General features: G+C 47.6%; 12 protein-coding genes across 12 annotated transcripts; 5 read left to right on the top strand and 7 right to left on the bottom strand.

Moving 5' to 3' along the window:
* Window positions 1-580: 580 nt before the first annotated feature.
* On the top strand, window positions 581-3136 carry FMAN_05268 (uncharacterized protein; the record flags this gene model as incomplete). The annotated part of the gene is made up of 7 exons (XM_041828095.1): window positions 581-686; window positions 736-816; window positions 875-1509; window positions 1557-1783; window positions 1832-2218; window positions 2263-2582; window positions 2631-3136. 7 exons carry the CDS (start codon window positions 581-583, stop codon window positions 3134-3136), a joined length of 2262 nt encoding a protein of 753 aa, XP_041678992.1.
* Window positions 3137-3159: 23 nt separating this feature from the next.
* FMAN_05269 (uncharacterized protein) lies at window positions 3160-4185 on the bottom strand (the record flags this gene model as incomplete). Its single annotated transcript, XM_041828094.1, has 1 exon — window positions 3160-4185. The coding sequence occupies one exon, from the start codon at window positions 4183-4185 to the stop codon at window positions 3160-3162; it is 1026 nt and encodes a 341-aa protein (XP_041678991.1).
* Window positions 4186-5012: 827 nt separating this feature from the next.
* FMAN_05270 (putative amidohydrolase) lies at window positions 5013-6074 on the top strand (the record flags this gene model as incomplete). Its single annotated transcript, XM_041828093.1, has 3 exons — window positions 5013-5170; window positions 5223-5400; window positions 5454-6074. The coding sequence occupies 3 exons, from the start codon at window positions 5013-5015 to the stop codon at window positions 6072-6074; spliced, it is 957 nt and encodes a 318-aa protein (XP_041678990.1).
* Window positions 6075-6188: 114 nt separating this feature from the next.
* FMAN_05271 (uncharacterized protein) lies at window positions 6189-8323 on the bottom strand (the record flags this gene model as incomplete). The annotated part of the gene is made up of 4 exons (XM_041828092.1): window positions 6189-7094; window positions 7145-7372; window positions 7428-8049; window positions 8100-8323. 4 exons carry the CDS (start codon window positions 8321-8323, stop codon window positions 6189-6191), a joined length of 1980 nt encoding a protein of 659 aa, XP_041678989.1.
* A 1119-nt stretch (window positions 8324-9442) lies between these two features.
* On the top strand, window positions 9443-10562 carry FMAN_05272 (uncharacterized protein; the record flags this gene model as incomplete). Its single annotated transcript, XM_041828091.1, has 3 exons — window positions 9443-9596; window positions 9652-9802; window positions 9863-10562. The coding sequence occupies 3 exons, from the start codon at window positions 9443-9445 to the stop codon at window positions 10560-10562; spliced, it is 1005 nt and encodes a 334-aa protein (XP_041678988.1).
* Window positions 10563-10999: 437 nt separating this feature from the next.
* Window positions 11000-12562, bottom strand: FMAN_05273 (uncharacterized protein; the record flags this gene model as incomplete). Its single annotated transcript, XM_041828090.1, has 1 exon — window positions 11000-12562. One exon carries the CDS (start codon window positions 12560-12562, stop codon window positions 11000-11002), a length of 1563 nt encoding a protein of 520 aa, XP_041678987.1.
* A 1547-nt stretch (window positions 12563-14109) lies between these two features.
* Window positions 14110-15663, top strand: FMAN_05274 (uncharacterized protein; the record flags this gene model as incomplete). Its single annotated transcript, XM_041828089.1, has 3 exons — window positions 14110-14403; window positions 14464-15235; window positions 15287-15663. The coding sequence occupies 3 exons, from the start codon at window positions 14110-14112 to the stop codon at window positions 15661-15663; spliced, it is 1443 nt and encodes a 480-aa protein (XP_041678986.1).
* Window positions 15664-15805: 142 nt separating this feature from the next.
* FMAN_05275 (related to OrfH-unknown, trichothecene gene cluster) lies at window positions 15806-17479 on the bottom strand (the record flags this gene model as incomplete). Its single annotated transcript, XM_041828088.1, has 2 exons — window positions 15806-16126; window positions 16181-17479. The coding sequence occupies 2 exons, from the start codon at window positions 17477-17479 to the stop codon at window positions 15806-15808; spliced, it is 1620 nt and encodes a 539-aa protein (XP_041678985.1).
* A 1591-nt stretch (window positions 17480-19070) lies between these two features.
* FMAN_05276 (uncharacterized protein) lies at window positions 19071-19559 on the bottom strand (the record flags this gene model as incomplete). Its single annotated transcript, XM_041828086.1, has 1 exon — window positions 19071-19559. One exon carries the CDS (start codon window positions 19557-19559, stop codon window positions 19071-19073), a length of 489 nt encoding a protein of 162 aa, XP_041678984.1.
* Window positions 19560-20639: 1080 nt separating this feature from the next.
* On the top strand, window positions 20640-21554 carry FMAN_05277 (uncharacterized protein; the record flags this gene model as incomplete). The annotated part of the gene is made up of 1 exon (XM_041828085.1): window positions 20640-21554. The coding sequence occupies one exon, from the start codon at window positions 20640-20642 to the stop codon at window positions 21552-21554; it is 915 nt and encodes a 304-aa protein (XP_041678983.1).
* Window positions 21555-21832: 278 nt separating this feature from the next.
* FMAN_05278 (uncharacterized protein) lies at window positions 21833-24182 on the bottom strand (the record flags this gene model as incomplete). The annotated part of the gene is made up of 6 exons (XM_041828084.1): window positions 21833-23003; window positions 23051-23141; window positions 23193-23600; window positions 23658-23754; window positions 23824-24057; window positions 24126-24182. The coding sequence occupies 6 exons, from the start codon at window positions 24180-24182 to the stop codon at window positions 21833-21835; spliced, it is 2058 nt and encodes a 685-aa protein (XP_041678982.1).
* Window positions 24183-25318: 1136 nt separating this feature from the next.
* On the bottom strand, window positions 25319-25966 carry FMAN_05279 (uncharacterized protein; the record flags this gene model as incomplete). The annotated part of the gene is made up of 4 exons (XM_041828083.1): window positions 25319-25445; window positions 25501-25629; window positions 25680-25775; window positions 25839-25966. 4 exons carry the CDS (start codon window positions 25964-25966, stop codon window positions 25319-25321), a joined length of 480 nt encoding a protein of 159 aa, XP_041678981.1.
* Between the last annotated feature and the right edge of the window lie 518 nt (window positions 25967-26484).

The raw sequence follows: 26484 nt of genomic DNA, 5'->3' as shown, positions 1-26484 counted from the left end.
CATCTCGATGAGTCTAGAATACGCCAATTATTGGATGAGGGAGGAAAAATGGTGGTAAAAGGGCCTCGAAACGGACCTTTCTCTTCCAATTAAGGATAAAGCCCTTCGGAGTAAACAGCCGTCAGTCGCACAGGTATCCGATAAAATGTCTCCAATTTCACTATAGAACTGCAACCCGGCAATTTCACCTCTAAACTAGAAGATAAATAGCACTGATTTGAGAGTCCATGTCAGCAAGAGTGTGCACAAGAGCTACCCTGAAGACCGGGTATAGCCTCGGTGGGAGCATCGGCCGATGGATACGCGAGAGCCGTGCCCAATATGTTCTAGCGCAGAGCCATGCTCCCCTGTCACAACCCTCGTGACAGCATTCCACTGTGACAACCACCAATCATCATCGCCGAAGGTGAGCTACCGAGTCGGTTTGCGGGGTAATGCAGCTGGTAAATGAATCGCTCAGGGACCTCCACTCAAATTTGAGCTAGCCAGCCATGTTAGTGGCAAGTTCGCCGATGGTAGAAATGATTCGACCTTGTTCCAACTTTCACGTCACTTCCGGACACGATGGAAATGTCGCACGATGACTCCCCCGAAGCCGAGCTCCCATCCTGCAGTGGCTGCCGGAAACGGAAACTCAAGTGTTCCAGACAGAGACCATCTTGTTCCAACTGTGAGCGATTGGGTGAGTTTACAGCAAAGACCAGGGCCAATGGGCCTATTATTCACGTTGTCCAGGTGCACCTTGTGTTTATGAAAATCGTCGGACGAAACCAGGTTTGAAAGGTGGTGCTGTCGAGAGCCTCAATCAGCGGTTAGGTATACATCAAGTGAAACCCATGGCTTCATCAGAACGCATACTCATTGAGAACAACAGAAAAGGTCGAAAAAGCATTGTTCGGCTCAGAACATGGCCAAGGTGCACAAGGCTCTGAAGGTACAAATCGTGATTTCTCAGGCGGCAGGACAAGTGATAGCAGTCCAACGCCCCTGGAGGCAGTCCTTTCTACTCTTGCCGGCGAGTTGCAGAAGCTGAATCAAAATATTGAGCCGACTCGCAAAAGGCAGTATGAATACGACCCATACAGAAAGGTCTCCGAACTTTTCAAGAGAAGAAGGCGAGATGCAGTCGAGGAGCAGCATCAAGCCAGTAATCAAGATACCACTCAGCAACAAACTCGTCAGCATTCATTATGCAAGATCGATATTATCCAAGACCATTTGGAAAAGCTAGTCGAGGCACATTTCGACAACATCCAGCCATGGATACCAATGATAATTATGAGAGGCTTCCATGACCGCATTCAGAAAGACACTGAGCATCGCATGACAATTGTGCTTGAGGCAATGATGATAGCTTCTCTGCGCTATGTCGAGATCAATGGCAACCCACTGGATAATACTTTTATCAATAGCGAGGTGGCAAGGTTACGAAAGCGTGTGATGATGGATGCGATGGAGGGTCTGACGACGGAGAATTTGCAAGCACTCATCATGATTGCATTCACCGCGGTATGTTGTGATTCTTGACTATATCAACACTCCTAATACCAGTTTAGATTGGAAATGGCAACTTGGAAAAGGCCTGGCCTGTCATTGGGTCTCTGACACGAACAGTCGAGTACATGGGACTTTCTGTTGAACCCGAAGTGCATCAACGCAAGAGAGGGTTATTGTCAGATAGCTCATCGCTACCAGAGCCACGAGATTGGCTGGAGGAAGAGGAAAGAAGACGGATCTTCTGGAATGTCTTCATCCTTGACAGAATCTCATCTATTATCAAAGGGTAAGATCTCTTTCCTCTCTTTCAAGTGACATGGCTGACACATTCAAGATGGAGTCCAGGCATTAATTCAGCCGATGTTTGTCGAAGACTGCCTATATGCGGTGGGAGCTGGTTCCACAACGAGCCAGCAGTGACACCCTACTTCGGAAACTGGGACGAGCCAACAGCACGCAACAGTCACGGGACGAGTCCTTACTCTGTTGGAAGTAATGCTGGTGGTGTTAACGGACCAGCGAGTAGCTGCAACGTCCTGGCTAGGGGCAAGGCAACTGGGGATATTTCCAAGATTGGTGCTTTGGCTTATTATATCCAGTCAATCGACTCACTTTGCCAGATTTCAAAAAGCTTCCTACAGCCTGCCGTGGACTTCTCCAATAGACAGGAAGTATCTCTTTGGCTGACCAAGTTCAAAGAACTTGATCTCCGCTTAGTACAGTAAGTACTGTTCCTTGAGCTGCGCTTGTTACTGACAAAGCCAGCTGGAAGATGTATCTGCCTCAGCAATGGAAAGATTCTGGCGTTTCGCGCAAGATAATGCCTGGCGTAATGGACCCCAGCATGACACTAGCCAATGCGACGCACAACACTTCCGTAATCCTCCTCCACGAGCGTATTGCATACCCGGACTCTGAGCTTCTCAGCCTGAACCTCCCCAGTCATTTTAGTGCCGAGAACTGTCTCAACGCCGCCATAGAGACGGCAAATATCACAACCAAATATCTCGGAGGCTATCCATCAGCTCGCGCTGTGCCGCCGCAAATGGGGATATGCGCCTTCGTCAGTGCCAGAACTCTGCTGGGTAAGATATCAGAATACTCGTATGACCAGCTCTGACACGGTCTTGCAGTTCACTCTCAATACTACAGTACCCCTTTAGCCAAAGAATTCAAAAAGCTCATGGATAATTTGACGGGCATGTCCGATCGATGGACTGGTCTTGAACAGGCAGAAAAAACGGATAAGTCTCCCAACTTCTTTGACCAGCTATTCAACAGGCTGCAAGATCAATACAAGGAGTTACAGGGAGCGACTACAGGCCAGACTATACCGCGATCAATCACGGCCTTTGGAGTTGAAGGCCCTATATTCAATTCAAATCACGCCCAAGTCAGTCCAGATTTGCCCCAGACTGTTAACAACTTGACGCGCGGAATGAATCCGGTGCAATTGAGCAACCACGAATGGCAAGTCGACTCGCAGTCACCACATGCAATCTCAAAGGATGACCTGTTCACAATATCTCAAACTCTCCTAAACAACGACTTTCTTGAGTTGGATCGCATTGTTAGCTTCGAGGATATGATGGCCGTTGGGAACATGCCACAGTATTATGGCACCAACAGCTACAGCTAGAAGATCAAGATACCACGTTGAGATTAAGCTACTTGCTGACTATGGATTATCCCCGACTTATCAAATGCCATGAAACCAGTACCCTCTCTGCACCCAACATATTCAGCCAAGATATCTGAACCCCTCAAAATAGAGGTTTCCTCCCATAAGTTGATTTGGCCTTTGCCATCACCCATCTCTCCACCAGGTCCATAGACCTCCATCCACCGCTTTCGAAGCTTGACGTGGCCTCTGTGAATTCTGCCAACTCTCTCAAACTTGCTCATGTCCTGCCAGTAAAACATCTCGATCTTTCTGTTATGGTTCAAGTTGACCGGAGTGCCAGTTTTGAATGTTCCAAAATCCGAGACATGGCCCATTCGTACGTCGAAGAGTCCATTTGCAGTAGTATCCTTTGCTAGGTAGCCCATCCAGCCACTGACTAGCTCGTCGAACTCCTCGAACCACAAGGTCTTCTCTTCAGCTGACATTCCCGAGTGGTCTTGGCCCTCGACTAGAAAGCAGATGTTTTCTGGTAGGTCGGTGATCATCAACCTTCCTGGACGAATATTTGTTGTTTCTGGAACTCGCGGAGGCATCTCCTCCAACGAAGAGGCTAATTTGTCACCCAGACTCACATCGGGTATACGATGACGAACACAGCCCCAATATCCAATCTTGTCGCCGAATGGTTCCATTTCCCCGACACCATTCATCCCATTCTTCAACTCAGCAGTGCACGCGTTTTGCACTCGATTGGCAGTAGCTGTAAGGATCTCCCTCCACATGCCTGCGTCTTCTGGGAGCTCATCCCAAAATTGTTTCACGGCAGGCGATGACCACCACTTTGCATGAGCCTCTGGCCACCAATATGAGAGCCAGATCTGGGTACTCATTCCATCAGTGCCTGGTACAGCGATGCGGTCAAGGTGCGCTTGTCCAGTAATGAGCTTGTCGAACTTCTCAATGAGATCCAGCTGCTGACTGTTTGGGCTTTGGCCCTGGTATTGGATGCCATATATCCCGTAGATGAACTTGTCTCCGGGCTGGAATTTGGCGCGGTAAAACATGTTGACGAGATTGACTATGAATAAACTTCGTGAAATTTACTCAGAAAGCAAGATGTCGTGCTGCCCAGGATAAGAAAATGACGCTTAGCAGAACAGCGATAGGACATCTGTTTATCTTTATAGCGAGGAAATGGGGTAAATGGGTATGCAAGGCCACTTCATACCCAGCTCTAGCTTATATAACATTTCTTCAACTATGACTTACTACCCATAAAGCTATCTGGCACAACACCCCTAGGTGACCCGGGTATTGACTATCCGGCTATGACAAAGATCTCATTCCGAGATTGACGATTCCTATCGAGATTTAGTCCTCTTAACTAGCTATTAGTGCAGGTCTCATTCCGAAAAAACAGATCAACTACAGAACCGAGATACTAAACTGGGGTTTGGTCCTTCAAAAATGGCACGTGAGGACGGCACTTAAGATAACAATTCCCTATTGTTGACCCCAGATGATTGTGGAGTACAGCGTCGACTCGACTTAGACGAGTCAGGGTGGCAAAGCTTGTTGTGAAGCTAAACTGGCTTTGGATTTATTGATTACTTGACCACGATTCTGATTGGAGGAGAACTGCCGGAATGAGATAAGAATTTCCGTGATTGTGGTTGATTCCGAGATCTGCATGAGATTAGTTGATAGAGTATGGGGTAAACGTGAGTTGATTCCGACATCTGTCGCAGGTGACAGATCCCGGGGCAATAGCTTATCTTGGGTGGGACAAGAGAGGGGGTAATTCTTGCACATAAATACATCTATCAACAGCTCAAACTCATTTGTTGTAATAGTAAGAACAAAACTCTCATTTTCTCATCAATCTTTCACAATGCCTTCCAAATGCAAAGTCGCTGCTATCCAGGCCGAACCATGCTGGAATGACCTGAAAGGGAGCATCGCCAAAACGATCGGGCTCATCCAAGAGGCTGCTGGTAAAGGCGCCAACGTGATTGGCTTTCCCGAGATTTTTATCCCTGGCTACCCATGGTAAGTCCAGATCCCTTTGTGCGAAGATGGTCAACTAATGAGGTAATTTTAGGACAATCTGGGCTAACTCGCCAGTCAGCAACGCTGCCTTTATGAGCGAGTATTTTGCCAATTCCCTTGAGAAGGAGTCCGAGGAAATGGAACAGATCAAAACAGCGGTTCGTGAAGCTGGAGTTTTCATTGTACTTGGATACAGTGAAAGGTATCAAGGCACCCTCTACATTTCCCAGGTAGGTCATCTGCTGCTGTCCTTACTCATGACCAAAGACTTACTTCTTTATAGTCCTTTATTGATGAGACCGGTACCATTGTGCTTCACCGACGAAAGATCAAGCCAACTCATGTTGAGAGAGCGTACTGGGGTGACGGGCAAGCTGATTCCGTCAAGGCTGTTGCCCCCTCCTCATTCGGTAACATCGGTGGTTTGAATTGCTGGGAGCACACCCAGCCTCTGCTACGTTACTACCAGTACTCGCAAAACCTAGACATCCAAGTATCCAGCTGGCCTCTCTGCTGGGATGCATTGGAGGGCCAACCATGGCCGTATCACCTGACGCCACCAGCTTGCAACAGGTTCTCACAGGTCATGGCGATGGAAGGCGCATGCTTTGTCTTGGTCTGCTCACAAGTTCTGACAGAGGACAGCAAAGCAAAGACAGGGTTGGAAAAGTTTGATTATGCTAGAGCTCCAGGGGGCGGCTTCAGTATGATCTACGGGCCTGATGGCTCGGAGCTGTGCAAGCCTTTGGGGCCAGGGGAAGAGGGCATTCTCTATGCTGACGTTGACCTTTCATTCAGGGCTATGATGCAGCAGAATCTCGATCTGATGGGACACTACGCACGGCCCGATTTGTTGAGTCTTAATGTGACGACAGAGACTGCCGTTCCGATTCGTCACAAGTGAAACGTCTCTTGTTTGCCAATGGGATTGGAGGACAAAATTTCAGATATTGTATACCACAGAGTATTAGTTATATAGTTTGGGAATCTATTACTTTGGTCTTATGAAAAAAGATGGCTAGAAGAATGTGAAGCTTTCGCAGTTACCAAGAATCTGACTCAGGTTATTGAACAATGAAGGGTCAGTGTCCACCCAGGTAGTGTCAGCAGGATCAATGTCAAATAAGCCGATTGGAATATTCGCCGTGGTTGCAAGACCGTTCAGTAATACAGGATCCCCTGTCAAGTTCGTGGCCTGCGCTACCTCGGGGAGGCCAGAGTTTTGGTCAACTCTCGTTGTCTCTGTACTAGGCCCTGCTCCGAACCCTTCCCCGATTCCAGCATATCTCTGGGATCTCAATTCATCGGTAGCTTTCCGTATGGTCTGTAGCTTATCCCTCAGTCGCCTCGTGATCAGCGACTCTCCCGCCAGTCGGTGAATCAGCTGTGTTGCAGTAACCACATCTTGGAGACAAGACTTGCTTTGGTCGGGGCTGGCATAACAGGTAACAAGAAGCAGAGACGACAAAGCGGTCTCAAGAAAATGGTTGAAAGTCTTGTGCTGAGCATGATATATGTCGGTTTCCCTAGCCAGTCTGGCCAATACTTGAATCGAGTCTCGAGCGACCTGGATCATGACTTGAAAGTTTGATGTATCGATGTTGTGAGATCCGAAACGACTAGCTGCTTTGCGGAGGATGATTGTTCTCATCTGATTAGCTCGGAGGTAAAGCATTAATCGCAGCTTATAGTCCCCGCGCTTCTCAGTTGCCATGTCGAATTTGTCGTCAATGCCTCTGAACTGCAATCGCTGTGGCAGATTTTGCTGCCACTGAAGAACCCGAAATTGCAAATAGTCCTGAGTTGAGCTAGAGTCTTGGAGCCTAGATGCCAACGTGCCGATGAAGAAACTTCGAACATCTGATGCTATCCCGCAAAAGGATATCATTTCTTTGAGATAAGCTAGTGAATGGCTGCTTTCGTTCTATGTCTTCGTTCAGGTTATGTTCTAAGCATCTGGAATTGGGGTCATACCATTGGCAATGATGGTCGGTTTATTTCCGAGTCCTGAACTGCAAATGGAAGTCCACTACCAAAACTCCATCTTCGATCCAAGGTATATAAACTCCAGAAGAAGGTATCTGAAATCCTCTCGGCTGGGGTATCTTCCTCTTGACAGCTTTGCTCGTGTACAAGTCTCACAACGGTACCAATTAATCTCCACGCTTCTTTCTCACGATCATTAAGAAAAAAGAAGATACACTGTAGAAGAACAACGGATTAGGACAAGCATAATGAATACCAAGAATCAACTTACAATCAGAGTCAACAACGTCAAGCCACCCAAGTCCGGGGATCGTAGATATATCCTGGGAATTGTTGAAACGAAAACCTCTTCAACAACAGGACCCACGATCTCTACAGCCTTGGAGCCCTCAAAACTTGATACAATCGCCAGTACGAGGAAGGCGATATTTCCAATACCTCCGCCATAGAGACTCCTAGAACGAGGTGAATCGGAATCGGACGGTGTTCGTCCATCGAGTATCTCATGTCTCAGCTGATCAATATCCAGGAATGGATACATCATGCCAACTTCCTCTTCATAGATCGCAAGGACTTGACACCAAAAACTATGGTCGAGAGCTTCTAGTGCTCTTCGCGGAGATATACTTCCCTGGACGAATAAGATTTCCAATTCTCTAGAGACGAAGCCCTCTGAAGAGAGATTTGCGCTGGAATTGTTGCTTTGATGGTCGGCTTGGAAAAGCTGACGCTCGGTAAGGCGTATAAAATCATCGAAATTGTCATACGTTAATTCTGAACCCGGAGCGTCTAGAGGCCAGCTCTGCGCCAGTGACTCTAGACTTTCCGAGCCATCATCCGGACGTTCTTTCTCTGACTGGGCATTCTCCGACTCTTGGAGAGGTATCCTCGCCCTAGTACGTGAGGTAAGCTCCAGAATTCAAGATTGCATGGCGACACCTACGATGCACAACGGGAAGACCGATAACGTGTTGCCCGTGGATAGAGGCATCTCGTGCAGGCTTTGCGACATCCGTTACATGGTTGCTCGCCGCTGCATCTGGTCTTGCGCTGTTGGCATCTCTCGCTATGTCGCACACGGTCAGCAGAGGTACATATTCGACGCGTAGGAGGTACGGACCAAGCAACGGGAGTGTAGCGAGAGCGTCGCCTTTTTTCTGTTACCATGGCGTATGGGCCAGTAAATGCAGAGTAATTATTAATAATGTAACCAAGTCATGCATGTAGGAAAAGGATAAACCCCGCAATCTCAAATTATTAGATTCTGGTAACTGGGCTGGCACTAATAATCAAGCCTAACCTCCAATTGGCTAGTGTCGCTATCCTCGCTACGAAGCTCCGGTCGTTGACCTCTATCGCAATAATCATCCAGGGGCAAATATTCTATCAGGACCAGTATGTGTCAAGCAAATATTGCACATAATAGTTCCTATAAAGCTGTGCTTTTAAAGGTAGTCTGGGTGCCGTCGTGTGAAGAGTTGGCCGCCACACGATGTTAGAATAAGAAGCCCTCCACCACCAATCCAATATCAGTTATGTAAGAGACTGCCTCTCAGCTTTCCACTTCAGGACTTGCCCTGCCACGTTTGGAACGAACGTCAAAAGGTAGGGTAGCCCTGATAGGTTTAGCGGCCTTGATAAGAATTAGCTGATCTATTTGTCTTCTCACCTCCTCTCACGGTAGAATCAAGGCTCTTGCTATGGGCCAAAGACGGCGAACGGGCCCCGTCGAGCCGTGGGTGAATGGTGCCTATGGGCAGGGATGAAATTGAGTCAATTGGCAGCCGACAGCAGCTGAAAGACGCCTCCAAGCCTAGAACAGGCCTCTGCAGAAATGGCTTCCAGCCTCTCAATAATGGCTAACCATCCCAGCCAATATCATTGATCATAGCGGAGGCCCGTGCCACAACTGGGCATCTATCTGAACCAAGCTGACCCTCCTTGCCCTCACAGGCCATTGTCTAAATCTTCTCTTTCCAAGAGGGCTGGCCTTGGCGACAGGGTGTAAATGGTGCAGTGTTCTCTCAGCCGCAGGCTAACGGAGCGCCACTGCACATCTCCAACACCAAACCCTGTCAGCTGTTTCAATCCCAAGAGAGACCAGATATTTTAGGGGACACTGCCTCCTCTGTTGTCTTACAGTCGCATCTGCCCTAATCTGCTCAAGAGCACTTTGTTTTATCCTCCCCTCATACGCTGAATGTATCTCCACATTGATCAAAAGAAGATCTTTTGACATTGACAATCTATCGATCATTTGACCGCTAGTACGCTTTTATAGCTAACATGGCTGAAATTCGGCCTACAGAGGTCGCAGTCGCACCCGCGTTTGATGCGGCTGGCCCGGCTGTGACTGCTCCTGCGACGCTTTATCAGCGCGATCTTTTCGGTCGCCAAAACAACTACGGTTCCTGTGGCTACTATTCTCTCGTGGGCAGCGGTTTGTCTTGCTCATCATCATGTTGTGCCTTCAATGATCTAACACTGTCGCATAGATTGGGCTACCTGGAAATGCGGCGAAGAGAATGCCTGGACTACGACCTGCAAAACCATCGGCTCGCACTTTGGTTGCTTCGAGAATATCTTCACGACATGCTATCCCCGCGCATCTAGCTGTGATAGTACAGACCCGCGTGCCCTTTGTTGGTTCGTCTGATTGATGCCCAAATGATACCAAAACGTCGGCTAATGAATGAGTGACTTCAGCACCGGGGTTGTTAATGCGGACTATCCCTATTGTGCGACAGGCATCAAGGCCCTGGAAGACGGCGACGAGCTTTCTATATACCTTTGTGGAAAATCCGAACAACAGGTTCCCTTCTACGACTCAACAGTTATTAAGGTAACAACGGGTAGTACAACTGAAGAACAAACTATTACCAGTATTGATACCACCAAGGGCGTCACCATTGTCACCAAGACAGCTGAGCCCTCACCTGAGCCGGGTAACCATACCCCAATCGGAGCCATCGTTGGAGGCGTCATCGGCGGTGTCGCGCTCATCGCCATCTTGGGCCTGGCCTTTTGGTTCCTTCGAAGCAAGAAGCCGCAGAACAACGAGGTTGCTACGGCGCCTGCGCCTGCACCTGGAGTCCCCCCTCAACAATACCAGCAGCAGATGACCTACCAACAAGATGTGCCTCCTCCCGTCATCTACGACTACAACAACAACAACTACGCCGGCTATCCCGCTCAGGGCTCCCCGCCTCCTCCCAGTGATCCAAGATACAGCCAAATGTTCGTGGACGTCACAGGTTCTCCACATCAGAGTCCTCCCATCGAGCCATACAAGACGGTTGTATCACCTGTTTCCGAACTTCCTATCGCTTCTTCACCTCATGACAGCACTCCCATGTCTGAGTTACCCGCTGAGATGGGAAATTCAAGGGACCCAATGCCAAGGTAGAACAAGCACAGGGGAAATATGAGAAGTAGAGAACTAGTGGAAATAGGGAGATGGGTATGTAAGGTTGGATCATATTATTAAGCTAATGGAAGATTTGGAAATAGCTAACGTAATTAAATATTGGACTTCCTAGTTGCCGGTCTTATTGTCATTATGACTGAATGTCCGCATCTTGATATTTTTCTATTTTTTGTCTCATCTTCTGTTACTTCAGAGCACCTCCGCTTTGGGAGTTGCCCTTCTCAACTGCTTACCAAATACTCGCGACCTTTCATTGGCTAATCTAGGTACCCATGCCACGAGGCATTAGGTTGTGAATCGTGAACCAACTGGCATCTCCAACGCCAGGTGCTGCCATGCTCATGTTCAGGAACAAATAGAAGATATAACAGTTAGAAATTCATGTTCTACTGATAACAGACACTATTTACTATAATCTACTTGCCGAAGTACTTGAGTTCCAAGTATCGAGCAATTGGGTACACGATCGCGGTGACCACAAAGGTCAACTCATTTGCAACATCGCCTCCATATGTTCCAATCAACTTGCCCAGTGGCCCAGTGAACCAGGTCTCAACCATTCCCATGCACCACGCAACAACACCCAAAAGAAAAGCAACAGATGCAGCGATGCCGTGTGGCAGCCTCTCCCGAGTATTCCAGCCCTCAAGGTCGTAGTTTGCAAAGTCACGCTTGCGGAAGATGGTGTGTTCCTCAAAAAGGATGACGAAGTAGCTTGTGCACCAGTAACCCAGGAGACTCAGAAAGTCCTGCAGATATGTGTTAAGCTTTTGACGACCAACGATAGCCAGAATTATGACAATTACGAAATTGCCGAGGGTCCAGATGAAGCGGGGAACTTTGGCACACGGGGTAGCCATCTGTTGGAACGAAATGGCTGATGAGTAGAGGGACATGATGTTGGTGTTGATGCCGCTGAAGGACAGCAGAACTAGAAGCAGCTTGGCGAAGCCTCGAGGATGCAGCATGTCTCTGATGAGGAAGCCTAGGCCCTGGTGAGGATCCTCGTAGGCGGTCTTCCAAGCTTCGACGTTGTTGAGTGAGCTGGCAACCGTAGCTCCTGCAGTCATGCCGATCGCTGTAGGGATACCAATACCGGCAGTAGTCAACAGCCAAACTTTTAGCCGCGATGTATTGGCTGGGTAGTGCGCATAGTAATCCGAAGCCATAGTCGCCCATGATGCGGAGCTGCCGTAAACAATGCCAATCAGCGAAAGCACATTGCCCGAGAGATCTAGGCCTGAACTAGAGGCAGGGGTCTTGTTGTCGGAGTACGGTCCCACCATGCCGAAGATGATCATAAATACGATGAAGTAGATACACCAGGCATACCGCTCGTAGATCAAGATGTATTTGAGACCCAGAAAGCTGATGGCGAGCGAAACGATGGCGATGATGATAACGCCGACAACAAGAGATATATGCCCGTCAGCAACAGCAGTAAGAGCCAGGCCACCGCTGATGGTGGCAACAGAGGCCCAACCCAGCTGTTCAATACCATTCAGGAAAGCAATGATCTTGTTGGGATACCATCCGAAGCTGTATCGAGAGACGGAAACCTGACGCAGACCGGTTGCTGCACCAAAAGTAGCGCAGTATGAAGACACCGAGCCACCAAGAATAGATGCAAAGATGTAAATGAGCAGACTCTGCTTCAAGCTCAGGCCAAACTCCCAACCCAGGAACCCAGTGGCGAAACAGCTGATACCCATTGTTCCCGAGGCCCAAATCAGGGCCATGTTAAGCTCCTCGTGCCATGGCACGGGTCGTTTGTCCTCTTCTGTTTTGCGTACGATAGCCTCTGACTCTACGCCGAGAGCCTTGTCCATGCGAGCCTCGAAGCGGCGGAGGTTTGCTAAGACGCCGTGTTCGTAGTCGGCTGACGAAGTGTAGGCTTCGGCGGCCGGAATGTCGCCGCTCCCTGACTCGAGGGACAGTTCGTGGTCCCCGCCCTTGAGCTTCTCATTGTAGGAAGCCATGCCGATCTGAGCCCTTGGCGTTGTAGGAGCCTGGATAGTTGGGATGGGCTACAGCTAGAGACGTACGTGGGTGAGAGGTGAAAAGGACACAGGCCACGCAGTAAAAAGGGACGTCGAGAGAGGCAAAATGAGCAGGCTCTCATACTCTATTTCTAGATCCTGCAAACCCCACATTGGTCCGCAGAATTGAGGGTTCGACCGATAGCAGTTGCCGCTTCTCCCGTGCCCACCTAGTTATCGCACTCATTCGTGGGGTACGATACCACTGGCCTTCCCAATTTACTGTCACATCGGGCCTGTAATTGGTCGTCGTCAGACCCTCTCAACGGCGATAAGCGACACTTATCAGTCCTGTGCCAGGATGTCGTGTGCGATGGCGCGTGTAACCCACGAGCAGTGTGTCCGAGATGTCGTACACGCTAGAAGCTCAGGAACGTCGGCATTGGCTGCAGCCACTTAGATGCCTGTCAGATCCGTTGCCCGATGGGGCTACTTATCAATGACCCGCTGAGAATCCGGCTACCACGGCATCGGAATAGGTGCCGTGGAGAATTAGACAAGGGACTTTTTATCCTGCTTCCTGATGCGGGATGGTTTTTACTCCACCTGGGAGCTGGAATAAATTTCTGTATTGTTTTGTCTATGGCCACTTGGGCCAGCAATTTGAGTTATTCAGAACTAAGGTCAGATAGCGGAGATGGCCGCCAAGGTCTAGAATCAATACTGCATCACCCCCAGAATCTTATATCAACTGACTGAAAGCCTATCAGATCAATGTACAAAACTCAGCCAAGTCGGAGGGTTCAATAAAATGTCTAGTTAAGCCACTGGCGTTACTTCCTTGTGCTTACACAGCATCTGCAGGCCCCCTCGCTTGCATGACACTGTTAATCCTTTAATTCCAGGGCATCGGCGAGTTAGAACTTAATAAGTTGATATAATAAGCATATAGATCTGTGAGCCTTGATTCCCTCGAAAGTTCAAGAAAATCATACCACCAATACTTTTTGCTTTTTGAAATGCAAGGCTCACCGCACTCACGTTATTTCCAATTCCTTACAGGTACATCAATTGTCTAAATACCCTTAGAACCGCAAGCGCAGAACTAGGTAAAGCTAAGGCTCTAGATATTTGCGCCTATATATATTAAATCTTTAGTCTGTTAAGTCAGACTCCTGTATTGGTTTCCCCAAAATACATACGACGGTGATGTAGGGTAAGCTACTTAACTCGACTTCGCTAGGGTCGGCCTACCTTAGCCTAGAATTTCTCGACCCCTGTCTTCTGTCTCATTGGGTAACAAAGTCGTGTGACTTTCTTGGCCACGGTCATGAACAATAGCTTCCAGCTTTGGTCACTTGATCACAATGTCTCCTCCATCATCTTGTATTTAATCCTGCTTCATGATTCACGGCTTCACTCCCTTTTTGATACCCATCCCCGGTCTACATACAGTTCTATCAACATTCCCATAGTTTGGTTACATCAATTAACCTCAGGCTAATCCACCTTTCAATCCCGACGTCATCGATACCCCGCGTTTTGCGATGGCGTCCTTCCGTCTCCTCGCCACCGTAACGCTCCTCGTCGTCATCGCTTCAGCTCAGCAATGCAACTTCAAGGCCCTCAAAACATCCTATCCAGCACCTGCTACCGACGACAACTGGAACTATAGTATCATCGCCAATGAGCTCAGAAGACCTCGAGGTATTTTATTCGATAGCGAGGGTGCTCTTATTGTTATAGACTCTGGAAATGGTATAATCCATTTCGAACTCGATGATGAAGGAGGAACCTGCTTGCAACTCAAGAAGAAGACCACTCTACTAAAGAAGAATAATGTGAGCTACTCATGCCCCGAAGTTCTCATCGTTTGACCATCAACTAAACTTTTGTACTAGCTAAACCATGGCATCGCCCTCTCTAAAGATGGCCGTACAATTTATGCTTCATCATCCGATGAGGTCTTTGCATGGTCCTATGACCCGTCCAAAGTCACCCTCAGCAGCTCTTCCGCCAAGACTCTGGTCTCCAATATGACCAACGGAGGCCACACCTCACGAACCCTACTCATCTCGCAGAAACATCCAGACATGTTGCTCGTGTCCCGCGGCAGCGATGGAAACGATGACGCAGGTGCTGAAGATCGTGACTCAGGCCGCTCTCAGATTCGCGCCTTCAACATCTCATCCTTCAGCAGCAATTCCGATAAGAAGCCTTACGATTACCTAGACGGCGAGATCATTGGCTGGGGCCTGCGCAACTCCGTCGGCGTGGCAGAGCATCCAGAGACAGGCGGAATTTTCAGCGTCGAGAATTCAGCCGACGAACTACATCGTGACGGCAAGGACATCCACAAGGACAACCCAGGCGAGGAGATGAACTTCCACGGCTATCTCAATGGCTCTGATGATCAGGGTGGCAACTACGGCTACCCTCTTTGCTATACCCTCTGGTCTACAGATGGCTTCCCTAATCTCGGCGACCTCAAGATAGGCGATCAATTTCCAGCTGATCGTCAAGCGGACGGTGATGATGCTAAAGCCCTTACTGACGAGGAATGCAAATCCGACTATGTTGCTCCAGTACTAGCATTCCAAGCGCATACCGCGCCTCTAGATCTGAAGTTCGACGAGAATGGCACAAGGGCCTATGTATCTTTCCACGGAAGCTGTAAGATATCTCTCTCTACCTTGGAACCTAGTCCACTTCTGACATCCTTAGGGAACCGTAATCCGCCAGTTGGCTACCAAGTCTCGTACGTAGATTTCCAAGACGGCCAACCTGCATCTTCTTCACGAAGTACAAACTCCACTACACCCATAATTTACAATAAAGATCTCTCAAAGTGTCCGGATGACTGCTTTCGCCCCGTGGGCCTGGCGTGGGATTCTAAGGGGAGACTGTGGTTCAGTTCGGACAAGACGGGCGAGATCTTTGTGTTGAGTCACAAGAGCGGATCAGGTTCAAGTGGAGGGAATGGATCGGAATCTGGTGCTGGCGATGACGGTGATGATAATGATTCCGCCTCTCTACAGCCTGGATCGGCTGCTTTCATCATAACGATTGCCGCCTTGATTGTAGGAGGCTTACTTGCATAATCTTCTAAGCGAAGGGGCTTTATGAAATTGAAAATTGATAGTGGCTGAAATCTATAAAAACATGTGTACACAATAATGTTACATCTTCTAGTCTATGTTGTATATCGGACGAAAAATGCTGTTAGTCTCGAACTAGGTCCCCTCATTCGAACTCAATGATAATCTCAGGAGCGCCCTCAAACTCAGCCGGCATCGTGTGGACAAAAGTCCAATGATTGTGATCATAAATTGGGCTTCCTGAACCACCATATCGGCCAGCAAATGTGATCTGCGGCTCGGGATTTGCATTTCCAGACACAGATATCGAGATGCCTTGAATGTCAGCCCATGACTGGACATCTCTCTTCGCAAGTGAGGGAGACGCCACAAAAGTGAACACTGAACTACTGGTCCCTTCAGGATAAGTCACTTTCAGCTTCTTTGGCGAGACTTCCATCAGGACGTGGGCCTCGGTCGGACGGAGCTGGGCGTTGCATTAGTAAAAGCAGGAGTGAATATTGAAGCCGTGTTAACTTACGCTGAGCCATCCGATGTTACCATCTCCATAGGACCAATGTGCAACAGCTGGATGGAACTGGGCTTTGTTGTTTGACGGTCCGTTTGCACTTTTCGTGTGATACGACTGAGCTCCGATCATGAGCGACTCGCTAAGCCATGTCGTGATATTGCGGGTATCAAGATCGTATGGCGGATAGTAAGCCTTCCCTTCATATGTCCTCTCTCCGTCAAATGTCTTCAGTGACTCCTTGAGATCATCCGAAAGCAACGAGTTGTGGAATTCCGAGTGGACGGCAATAAGTGGTGCCCAAGCCCAGTCACGGGCATGGCTCATGACCTCCGGGTACTGCCATAGACCAGACTCCTTTCTCCCGATAATGGGTGCGAGGAAATGGGATAGAATGCCGAGAGACTTGGTCATGTCGAAGGTATATGCGCGGTCCCATGGACCAGCGAGATTCCGCATCGCCGGATTCCACAGTTGTGATGTGTAATTCCAGACACCACGCAGGAGATCTGGGCCTCTCTCGGAGAGAATACTATCCTCATCGCCATACTTGCACCAAAGCGTAAGGCCAAAGAGTGAAATGCCGGTATAAGTCGCCGAGTTGAATTCAGAAAGCGTATCATGTAAGTCAAAGAGGTTAATAATCTCCTTCGCATAATCCTCTCCAGCCTGTGTCATATTGTCATCGCCAACATGGCGACCAGTCCAGCTTGTTCCGATCGCACGCATGATTGCAGGGTTGCTGTACGATGGATAGAGATTATCCCCATTGACACCACCCACGCGGTACGAGTCGCCAATACTGCAGTTATATAGACTGTCCAGCATAAGGCCCTTCAAATCGTCAGATAACAGATCACCGAACTCTTCGTATATCGTGATGAAGCTGAGACCCACGAAACCACGCCAGTTGGGGTCCCACGATCCGTAAATTTTGGCAGGGTACCATGCTGTTCCAACCGTTGGCTCCTCAGGTTCTCGTGTATAGTCGCCATACCACAAATCCTTGGGATTGTCGTGCTGGTCCTTGATAACGTATCTTATGACATCCTCAGCCCTTGATGCATCACCATCGGCGTTCCGTGCAAGAAGTCCGACCGCATACCACGTAGAGGCCAGTGTTTCGTGGTTCATTGCGGCGTTGGAGTTGAGGTCGTACAGCTGTGAGATCTTGGGGTCGTAGAACCTATCCATCCACTCCATAGAGTCTTCAACCATTGCTTTCGCCTCTCCTGATAGTGCCCATGATTGTGCAACATACTGCGTAATAACGCCGAGGAGATAAGAATGCAACCCTACAGAGAGTTTCATATTGGCTTCAAAGCTTGGAAAGGATCAAAATGTTTCCTTTAGCTGGCCTGTTCAAGAAGGTGATGAATGGTAATAGCTGTCAGCTACCGTGATAGAGAAAATGTTATTTGAACAGTCACAAAAGGATGGAGCAGACATTGCATATTTGTATCAAGTCCTCTGGCCAATTGAAAATTGAATCAAGCGCGTATCTTGCGGTTCTATGTCTTCGTCTCCTATCCGAATTCTGTCTGAAAAGCAAAGCAAGCTGCTATTAATTTCACGTGAGCCAATAAGGGGTTGTCACTCGACGCTGTAGTATGAGTTCATGCAGGTAAAACAGTAGTCAGGAGATTTCGACTTGGCCTACATAGCTCCGTGACCAGTGCATTCTGTATCGATCCCTTAGGAAATGAGCTTCCACTTAACGCGAAACCTGTTGGTTAACGGGGGATAATAATTAGCAGAGATATAGCACTGGGGATAGCTGGTGCTTTGAAACCGGCTTTGTTTCCGATGTCCAATAGAATCCATGATAAGATGTGATAGGCCAGTGCAACAGACAGATCCTCATTGATAGAAACCCTGGAGCTTGTGATGCCGGGTCCTGGCTGATTTCCCTAAGCACGTGGCGAATAGCAGCAGGGACTTTTCTCCTTCACGGGGAAGTTTTGTCGCGAAAAATAGAGTCATTTAGTATTTGTTTCATGACACCTAGTTTGGATACTCATGCGGCGCGTAACTGGTCCTTTTGTTCGGGCCGCATGAAATTCGGAAATAAATCGTCTCGATCAATGCATGGCTTAATCACGAAGCGCCTACCCCTGATTAGATGCGGGGACTTGTCGATCGAGATTCGAGCGCAACGTTGCATTTTGATCACACCGTAGAGATGATCTGCAGAGGAGAATGTGACTCGAAGTGCACATGCGCATTCAATTTTTGAGAATTTCGCTGTAACCATAACTATAACATGCATTGTCTGGAGCGAAAGCTTGTCGCGCAGGCATGTCGAAGTAGCTGCAACGATCTCTTTGGTGTTGAGGTGATTGGAAAGGGAAAGGTAGCCGCGGAGAGACTGCGTATCGTCCGGCTCTTTGGAAATGTCGGAAAGGATAAAAAGTGATGCTTTGGTCATCGGCGAGGTCGCCTCTGGTGGTCATTTCTTTATTGTCGTCTGAATGATGCTGTTGTGTGCTTCCGTGAAGTCATGCCATAGATACAGAATATGTCAATTTTGTCACAAGACATAACCGTGCCGTAGCCAGAAGAACATGAGTCGAATATGTCAATAGAACAAAATATTAACAGTGTCTTTATTTTTCGATCTAAGCTAGTATCAACTCTGTGAGTTTAACTACTAGGTCGTCGCTATCCTCGTGGTAGCGACACGGGCCGATCCAAAAGTTGGAGTGGCTCCACATCCCGACAGACAATAAAGGCCAGGTTTCAGCCAAAGAAAGAAGCTTAGTGTAATGAATTTGTATTGATTCAGCAATCAAAGCAATTAATAGTAGGCAGACGGCTCATAGTTTTATGTATAACACTACGAAGTTGATATAATTGACAGGGAAAATATGACATATGTGCATAAACTGGAGTCTCCCCAAATTTAAGGCGATGGAGGATGAAACGTAGAAATGAATTGCTTCTGGAAATCCCCAAACTTCAGCTTGTAGTGCACTGTGCCAACCACGTCCTGCTCAGTGATGTTGGCTATAGCACTTGTGATAACTTTCTTCCCAGCATCAGGGAACGTAGTTCGGCGCACTTCAACCGTAGTGCCATAATCATTGAACCACTGACGCGCCTCATAAGCTTCATCCTTACATGAGACAAACATCCCGGGCTCAGTGCATGGCTCGCCGCACAGCTCCCCGTTCTGCACGCCCTTGCAAATCGTCGAAAAGTCGCCTGGGTCGGGGACGGCGTTGTGTCCTTCGACGGTGAACTTCCAATGGATCATCTGGTCCTTGCCGCGAGTTCCGGTGTAGTCATTGCTGTGCCAGTCGTTCTTTAGATCTTCTGGGTTGGTGACGACGTAGGGTGATGCCCATGCATGGCAAGCGACTACGGTAAGGAGGACAACTTTGGCAAGCATGATTGGTGAAAGGCTGGTGGATTATTAGTATGAGCTTCTTCTTACTTATGTTGCCAAATTGGAAAGTTAACTCACATCCGGGATATTGTGGAAAGAGGAAGCACTGGCTGCTGCAAGTAGGTCATAAGTAGAGCATATGTCTCTAGAGATTTTAAGAATCAGCAACTACGAAACTGAATGCGGGATTACTTTCTATTTTGTACTTCCTGGAGGAAGGTTTATACCCCTGTGGTACGAGAAGTTGGTTCCATACAGCCTTGCGCATTGTATGCGTGTAATTTTATTTTCCTTGTCTATTAAAAGCTTAATCCATCGGCAGTTTGCTATAATGTGCCGTAGATCCGATTACTGGTGTATCAATAGCCTAAACTCAATTCTGTCAATTCGTTACTGCATATTGTACGGGCATGCAGAGTAATTGTGTCCTGAAACATGTCGCAAATATTTGACATGCCACCATAGGTCCTTCAGCAGCAGAACTCGGTGTATCCGCGGCTGTAATCGAGATGACTTGTCTTGACTTAGCGGACACATAACATACTTAGAATACGGACAAGCGAGACCCTCCAGGCTCAAATCCCCGTCTAAAAATTACCAAGCATAACTATCTTTAATTTATTATCTAAATCGCTCCAATTTCATCTTCTCTTTACAAAATGTCTCAGTAGTGGAGTAAGTTACAATATCCGAGAATCGGTGGACTTTTTTCACCTTTTCGGCCCTTAGAATTAGATTATTACTAACATAGCTAAAGATGCAGACGCCACTTACGGATGTCGCATTGTGAATCCAATCACGAACCAGGATGTGTTGGTACTGTATGGGATTTTCGAATGGCGTTGCTTATCTCCGCACATGCCGAAAGCTGCTGTTGTGATATCATACTTCAGGTGCTTAGCGCTGTTCTCCACCCCGATCACTGAGGCTGATACCGACGAGAGTCGGCCGAAAACGTCTTTCAGAAAAGTATAAAAAAGACACAAATGACTGCTTCAAGTGATCCTGGAACTCGAAAATCATCTCAGCTATACAGTGTAGCGAACTCTAAGTAAACAATTTTATATCCTAATTCTTCCAAAGATGTCGTCAACCGAAGCTATCAACAAATTCGTCGAGAGTTACGCCCAGCTCTTCAAAAATGGGCAGCGCTCCCCTATTCTCCGACGCCCGGACCAGTACGGCATGAAATACGAAGACATCTTCTTTCCGTCTCTCGACGGAACCATTCTGCAAGGATGGTTCATCCCCGCAGAAAATTCACAAAAGCTCATTATCGCAAACCACCCAATGACTTGCAACCGATACGGGTATCCTGGACATCTGGAGGGATATGGTGGTTTCGGCGGTTTCGAGGTCAACTTTCTCCCTGACTACAAGAGCCTACACGATGCCGGTTACAACATCATTTGCTACGACCTTCGCAACCATGGCATCAGTGATACTGGTTCCGGCGGCATGTGCGGCGCTCTGGGATATTATGAAGCCCGTGATGTTGTTGGGTCTCTAAAATATGCCCAGTCTCGTCCTGAAACCAAGAACAACAGCATTGGTCTTCTCAGCCGCTGCATGGGCGGAAACGCCACCATCCACGCGATGACACACTTCCCAGAGTACTTCAAGACCATCAAGGCCATGATTCTTCTGCAAGCCGTCTCTGGGCATGCCTTTGTCGAGAAGGGAGCTATTAACTCCGGCCTTGATAAGGAGGCCACTGTCGCCGCCTTTGATAAGCGCATCTATGAACTTACTGGCTTCAAGCTGACGGAACTGACTCCGCTGCCTCTGGCAAAGAATGTTACAGTTCCGACCCTTTTCGCTCAGGTTCGCAAGGATTTCCTGATTGATACGTCTGACAGCCAACAAATCTTTGATGCTCTCGGAAGTAAGGAAAAGAAAATGGTCTGGATTGAGGATACCGACAGGCGCTTTGATGGTTATAATTACTTTGCCAAGGAGCCAGCGGAGATGCTTAACTGGTTTGAGCAGTATGTCTAGGTGGTTCTTTTATCTTTACTAGGGTTAAATTATAAATGTCAAATACCTTGTTGCAATGATTGATGGATTCTTTCATCATACAACAGGCTCTGCTATAGTGTCATACCTACTCATATTGCAAAAGCCTTCTGACTATTTTCAGTTTATGGTCCCAAATACCTTTTGGCCTGAATTTATCCTGCAGTATCTCGTTCACGTCAGGTCCAATTTGCCATGCAAATGATATTGCTATACGCATTGTAACCACTGACTAAACATGAATTTCCTACCAAATATTATCAGTTTGAGTGCTCTATAATGCCCAAGTCCAAATCTTGCCATCTCCACAATTCGGCTAGGTTTCCAAGTTCCTCCTCAGATATAGATGCAAACAATGGTTGCTCTAAGCCCCCATCATCAAGGCTCGATAAAGATGGGAAACCCTTATCCATACTGGACTGGGCCATAAGTGATTGACCAACCATAGATATTTCATGAGCTGGTACCGTGCTATGAGAAGGGTGGTGGCGTTGAGGGCCAAGATTTGGTTGACCGAGTAGATTATATTCAAGGCCGGCGTTTGATAGTCGGTTGACTGAAGCTGTGTACTCTTCATTATGAGAGTCAACAGAAGGGCTGTTGCTCTGGCAGTTGGAGATGGTGCTTGGTGCAGCATATGCATCCAGCAGAGGCGATGCCGATTTCGAACCTGAGGTTTTCAGACACTTGCGTGGAGGTTCATTGACTTGTGGAATCCTGGGAACCTTGCCCCGAGCCTTGATGCGTAGTCGACGAAGGATTTTATGGTAAAGTTGAAAGTTTGGAGCAATCGTCCTCAAATGCCTGATCATGTCTAGAGCCATGTCAAATGAGTCGAGTATCTCTTGACGCCTGGGGGCTGAGCCATCTTTGTCGTGGACCAGAATGCTCGAGTATAAGGCAGCCGTGTCGAAAATGGAAAATATGACGAAGTGGAACTTAGCATCACGAGGCCAAACGTGGTTGAAGAACCCACGTAGAGTAGTCATCAACTTCAAAGCGTAGTCGATGCCGTCTGATCTTAATTGGACCTCAGCTTCGGAAGCGGTCTTGGTATCGATGGATGTGGCTAAACGAACACGAAATGGATCCAGAATCATAGAATATCCCATCGTGTGAATATAGTGGCGGTGGAGCGGAATCCATGGGCAAAGAACGTCCTGGCTATAATCCGGATTATTGAGGTCAAATGTCGGTGGAAACTTCTCCATCCAGTCTTCCAACATTTTCTGATACTCTTGAATGTCGGCAGACTCAACGACATTTCTGGTAGACCCAAACCGATTGAAAAGCTTTCTAATAAGCTCGGACTGTATTTTCAGGTGTAACAGCGGTGATGGAGTGGTGCCTTCAAGGGTCAGCTCGGGCAGCCCGACCTTGCAACAGGTTCGATCTATCATCAGAGGCCTCGAAAGCAGTGCAGACATTTGCCTATCATTTATCAGATATGTTGACTATTTTGCCAGCAGAGTACCTACCAATCCCATGTATCAAGCACACACCAAGCTCGTCGGTACATTTCGCGTTCAAAGTCAGATATGTCGAGCTTAGAAGCTTCTTGATGCATACCTGCGAAGATACATTAGCGCTGCCGATAGGCTACGTAAATTCGAACCATACCAATTTCCTGAGCTTCCCGAATAGCGGCGGATAAGCTATACCAACACTCCGTGAACCGGGCTTCCGACTTGTACCAGTAACACGAGTGTAGCAAGTATTGCACACCATGTAAGTGACCTTTTCTAGGTGGAATGATGCTGTAAAGATCATTTGAAGCACAGTGGTACCGTTCTGTGAGTGTCTGGGTCTTTTCACCGAGTTCATGCTCAACCTTTCCTTGTAGCTCGATACTAAGATATTGAGCAGAGCATGCACAAATGACAGTCAGAAGACACGTCCATTGTAACTTAAGAGGGTTTCCCAAGATCCGATCGGCCCACCAGTCCCGATAATCATCCAGAAAGGTCGAGGGGTAGATGATGTAATAGTGAAAGTTGACGTTGTCGAAAAAGTTTTGAACAAGGGTGTCTAAACGTGGAATTTAAAATCCGTCAGGCAATATTCAGACAGTTGCTAGAAACTTACCCATAAATGATCGTGTAGGAAGTACATCCAGAACGTGTTGAAGTTGTGGGCATGACTTAGGATCCATGCGAGGTTGACTCGGCGGTGTCTTCTCTTTCTAATCTATTATTAGTCGCTGTCCTTTTCCCTTTGCTGTTATGTCTAACGTTGGGGTGGTCTGGCATACCTTCGCTTGAATACAAATCATAGAGACGAAAGATTCTGAGTCGTACCCTAAAACCTGAAGCACTTGTGCCTCATCCATTTCATCACCAGACTCGTCTTCAATCGTCTCCTCGTGAAATCCAGTGTCCATTGGGCGCTTCTTTTGACGTGGACTCTGACGTTCGACGGACCTGAAATGGCATTTGCTTGCTACATTCCGTTTTTGACAGTTATTGCAGGGCCAATTGCGATCGCACTGGTGTTGAATTAGCTGCGCAGCCAATCGACAGAGGCTGGACTGTCAGATACTTGCCTTTTGCTTACGCCGCGCACACTCTGTACAGGCGGTGCGGCCGGAGTTGGGTTTTCCTGTAGCTTCATTTTCGTCTACACTTAAAGTCATGTCCAATGATGGCGCGATGATTGGTTGTGACTGAGATTGCGAAATGGATAGAGTGGAGGAGACAGCGGGGTGAGATTGAGATAATGGTCGAGTTGCGTTTGAGGTTTTAGCTCAGAGATGCATAATTAACGAGGCCCGGCGAATAACCGGAGCATGCCGAATTAATATTAATCCGTTATATTTATATTTGGTGGCGTAAATGATAATGGCAAATATTGCTGGCCTTCTTTCTCTAAATATAATCTATATAAATGTAATTAAATTGATTATAATAATTTATATTAGCTGCAACTTCGCCGGCGATTTAACAAGGATTTAATGGAATAGTCAAGGAGCAGTACATGGCGGGCTCCACTAGTCTTGGACAAAGCAAAACCGGTAATTCTTGACATATATATTAGCAGCTATTGAGAGGGTAACCCATTGATTACGAAAGCAGTTCTAGCGGGTGCTCGAAGAGGTAGGGACTATCAAGATTAATTGAAGCAGAGATGAATGTTTGGTCAGAAAGTTCGCTGGCAAAGTGGAGACTGAATACTCTACTGGCTCTCTTGCACCTACTACTGCATTTGCCCTTAAAGAAGGACTTTCCCAGGAAACACGATGTTCGATGGTGAAGTAAGTGACTGGCCGGTACTTCCTTGGTATGGCAAATGCTGCAGCTTGAACAAATGCGCTAGAGGCAACAGGCGTGCGGCCAACGGCGCAAGCCGAAACCGAGACGGCCTTTTGGGCCACGACCTATCCACACTATGCGGCCACTCCCGCCAAGAGGTAGCTACGTTGATCTGGAAAGTCTCAAGGATGGCTTGAAAAACCTTGAATCTCTCTAACCTAACGACATAGACATAGAGAGAAGCAAAAGGCACGAAGCAATAAGAGGCCGCAAGAGCAATATGGATAAGCAGAGAAAGGAATTTAGACTTTTGCTTTAGATACTTTGGTCGAGTTTATGAGTAAAGAATAGGCTATGGCACTCAGGTCGAGGCTATCGCAGAGATCTCGCTATCGGACGAGGTTTTCGTCCACACAATCCAGAAAGTGACTGTAGAGGCTAGTGACCCTGGAATCCTCAAACCCAACCATAAAGCTCACCAAAATACAAATCTTCAGCTCACCATTTCCTCTGAAGCTTGAAGAGCTGGTTGGGGCTGCCATGATAGTTGTACGTTAGGATTCTTCCGGTAGGGATGCCTCCCTCAAGATCCAGAACACTATCAGGGCGGCTTGCACTGCAAACTCTATTCAAGATGTCAAAATAACCCTATAGAACTTGATGATGCTATTCACACTTACGATACTGGTTCGCCGTTGTCCAGGTTATCGATATCGCTGCCTTGAAACCGCCACTGAGCACGTTCATCGCTCCAGTGAACATGTTCTGTGCGAACTGGGCTGTCCCGCCCTACAATAATTGTCAGCCTCCTGAAGCATATTAAGTAGCGATAGACCTGCCAGTGAAATACAGCCACAACCCGTCTGCCTCGCTCTTAATGACAACTGTGTGCTTATCTGGTACAGAATAAACGGACCAGATTTGGTTCCGGTGATTTCCGTCGTCTTGCATCATACTAGGAGTAAAGCCTTGTCAGCGCCAGGCTAGATGAATCATTGAAATCCCGAATGGTCCTTACTATGCAATTACGGGGGGTTCTTGCCCGCCACCGCCTGCAAGATCGATCAATGTGCCGGTTGCTTCAACGATAAAGTTGAAAGCACCAATGAATTTAGGCTGCTGCGGCCTGCTAGAAGGTTCTGACATTGTGGAAGGAGAAAAAGAAGATAACTTGCGGTAAGCAATTTATCTATTCAATTACTTGACCTGGTCGATGATCGATGGGCCTTGGATATGTAAAATGAGGGCATGTGTTGATGATGAAAGACATGGGATTGCCACCAGCTAATAAATCCTCTTCTCTGCATAAAAATATACAAATTAACCACCGGTGAGCCAATTATCAAATAACAGTGAGGGGAAGCTTACGAGTCTATTGGCTTGGCTACTGCAGAAGCTCGTCCGGCTAACCATAAGACCGCAGTCTAGACCAGACTATCGATTAACTAGCATCGCTTAACTGCTTTTGCATCAAGACTGTTCAACCCAATTGGGATCAATCGAGGCCTTGTCAAATGTTGGCTGGGAAGTTATTTTAGCTAGTGTTCGACTATTGAAGCCGGTCCCATGGCCTTATATCTGTCACATTAATTGTACCGCTTGTGACTCTTGTTTTGTTACTTGAATCTGTAATTAAATGAGCAGTAGCAGCATATAAGCTAGTG

The sequence above is a fragment of the Fusarium mangiferae genome (genome assembly GCF_900044065.1).
Source record: "Fusarium mangiferae strain MRC7560 genome assembly, contig: FMAN_scaffold002, whole genome shotgun sequence".
Lineage (NCBI taxonomy): Eukaryota > Fungi > Ascomycota > Sordariomycetes > Hypocreales > Nectriaceae > Fusarium > Fusarium mangiferae.
Note: the sequence above shows the minus strand (reverse complement) of the source record. Positions and strands in the feature narration are given on the sequence as shown.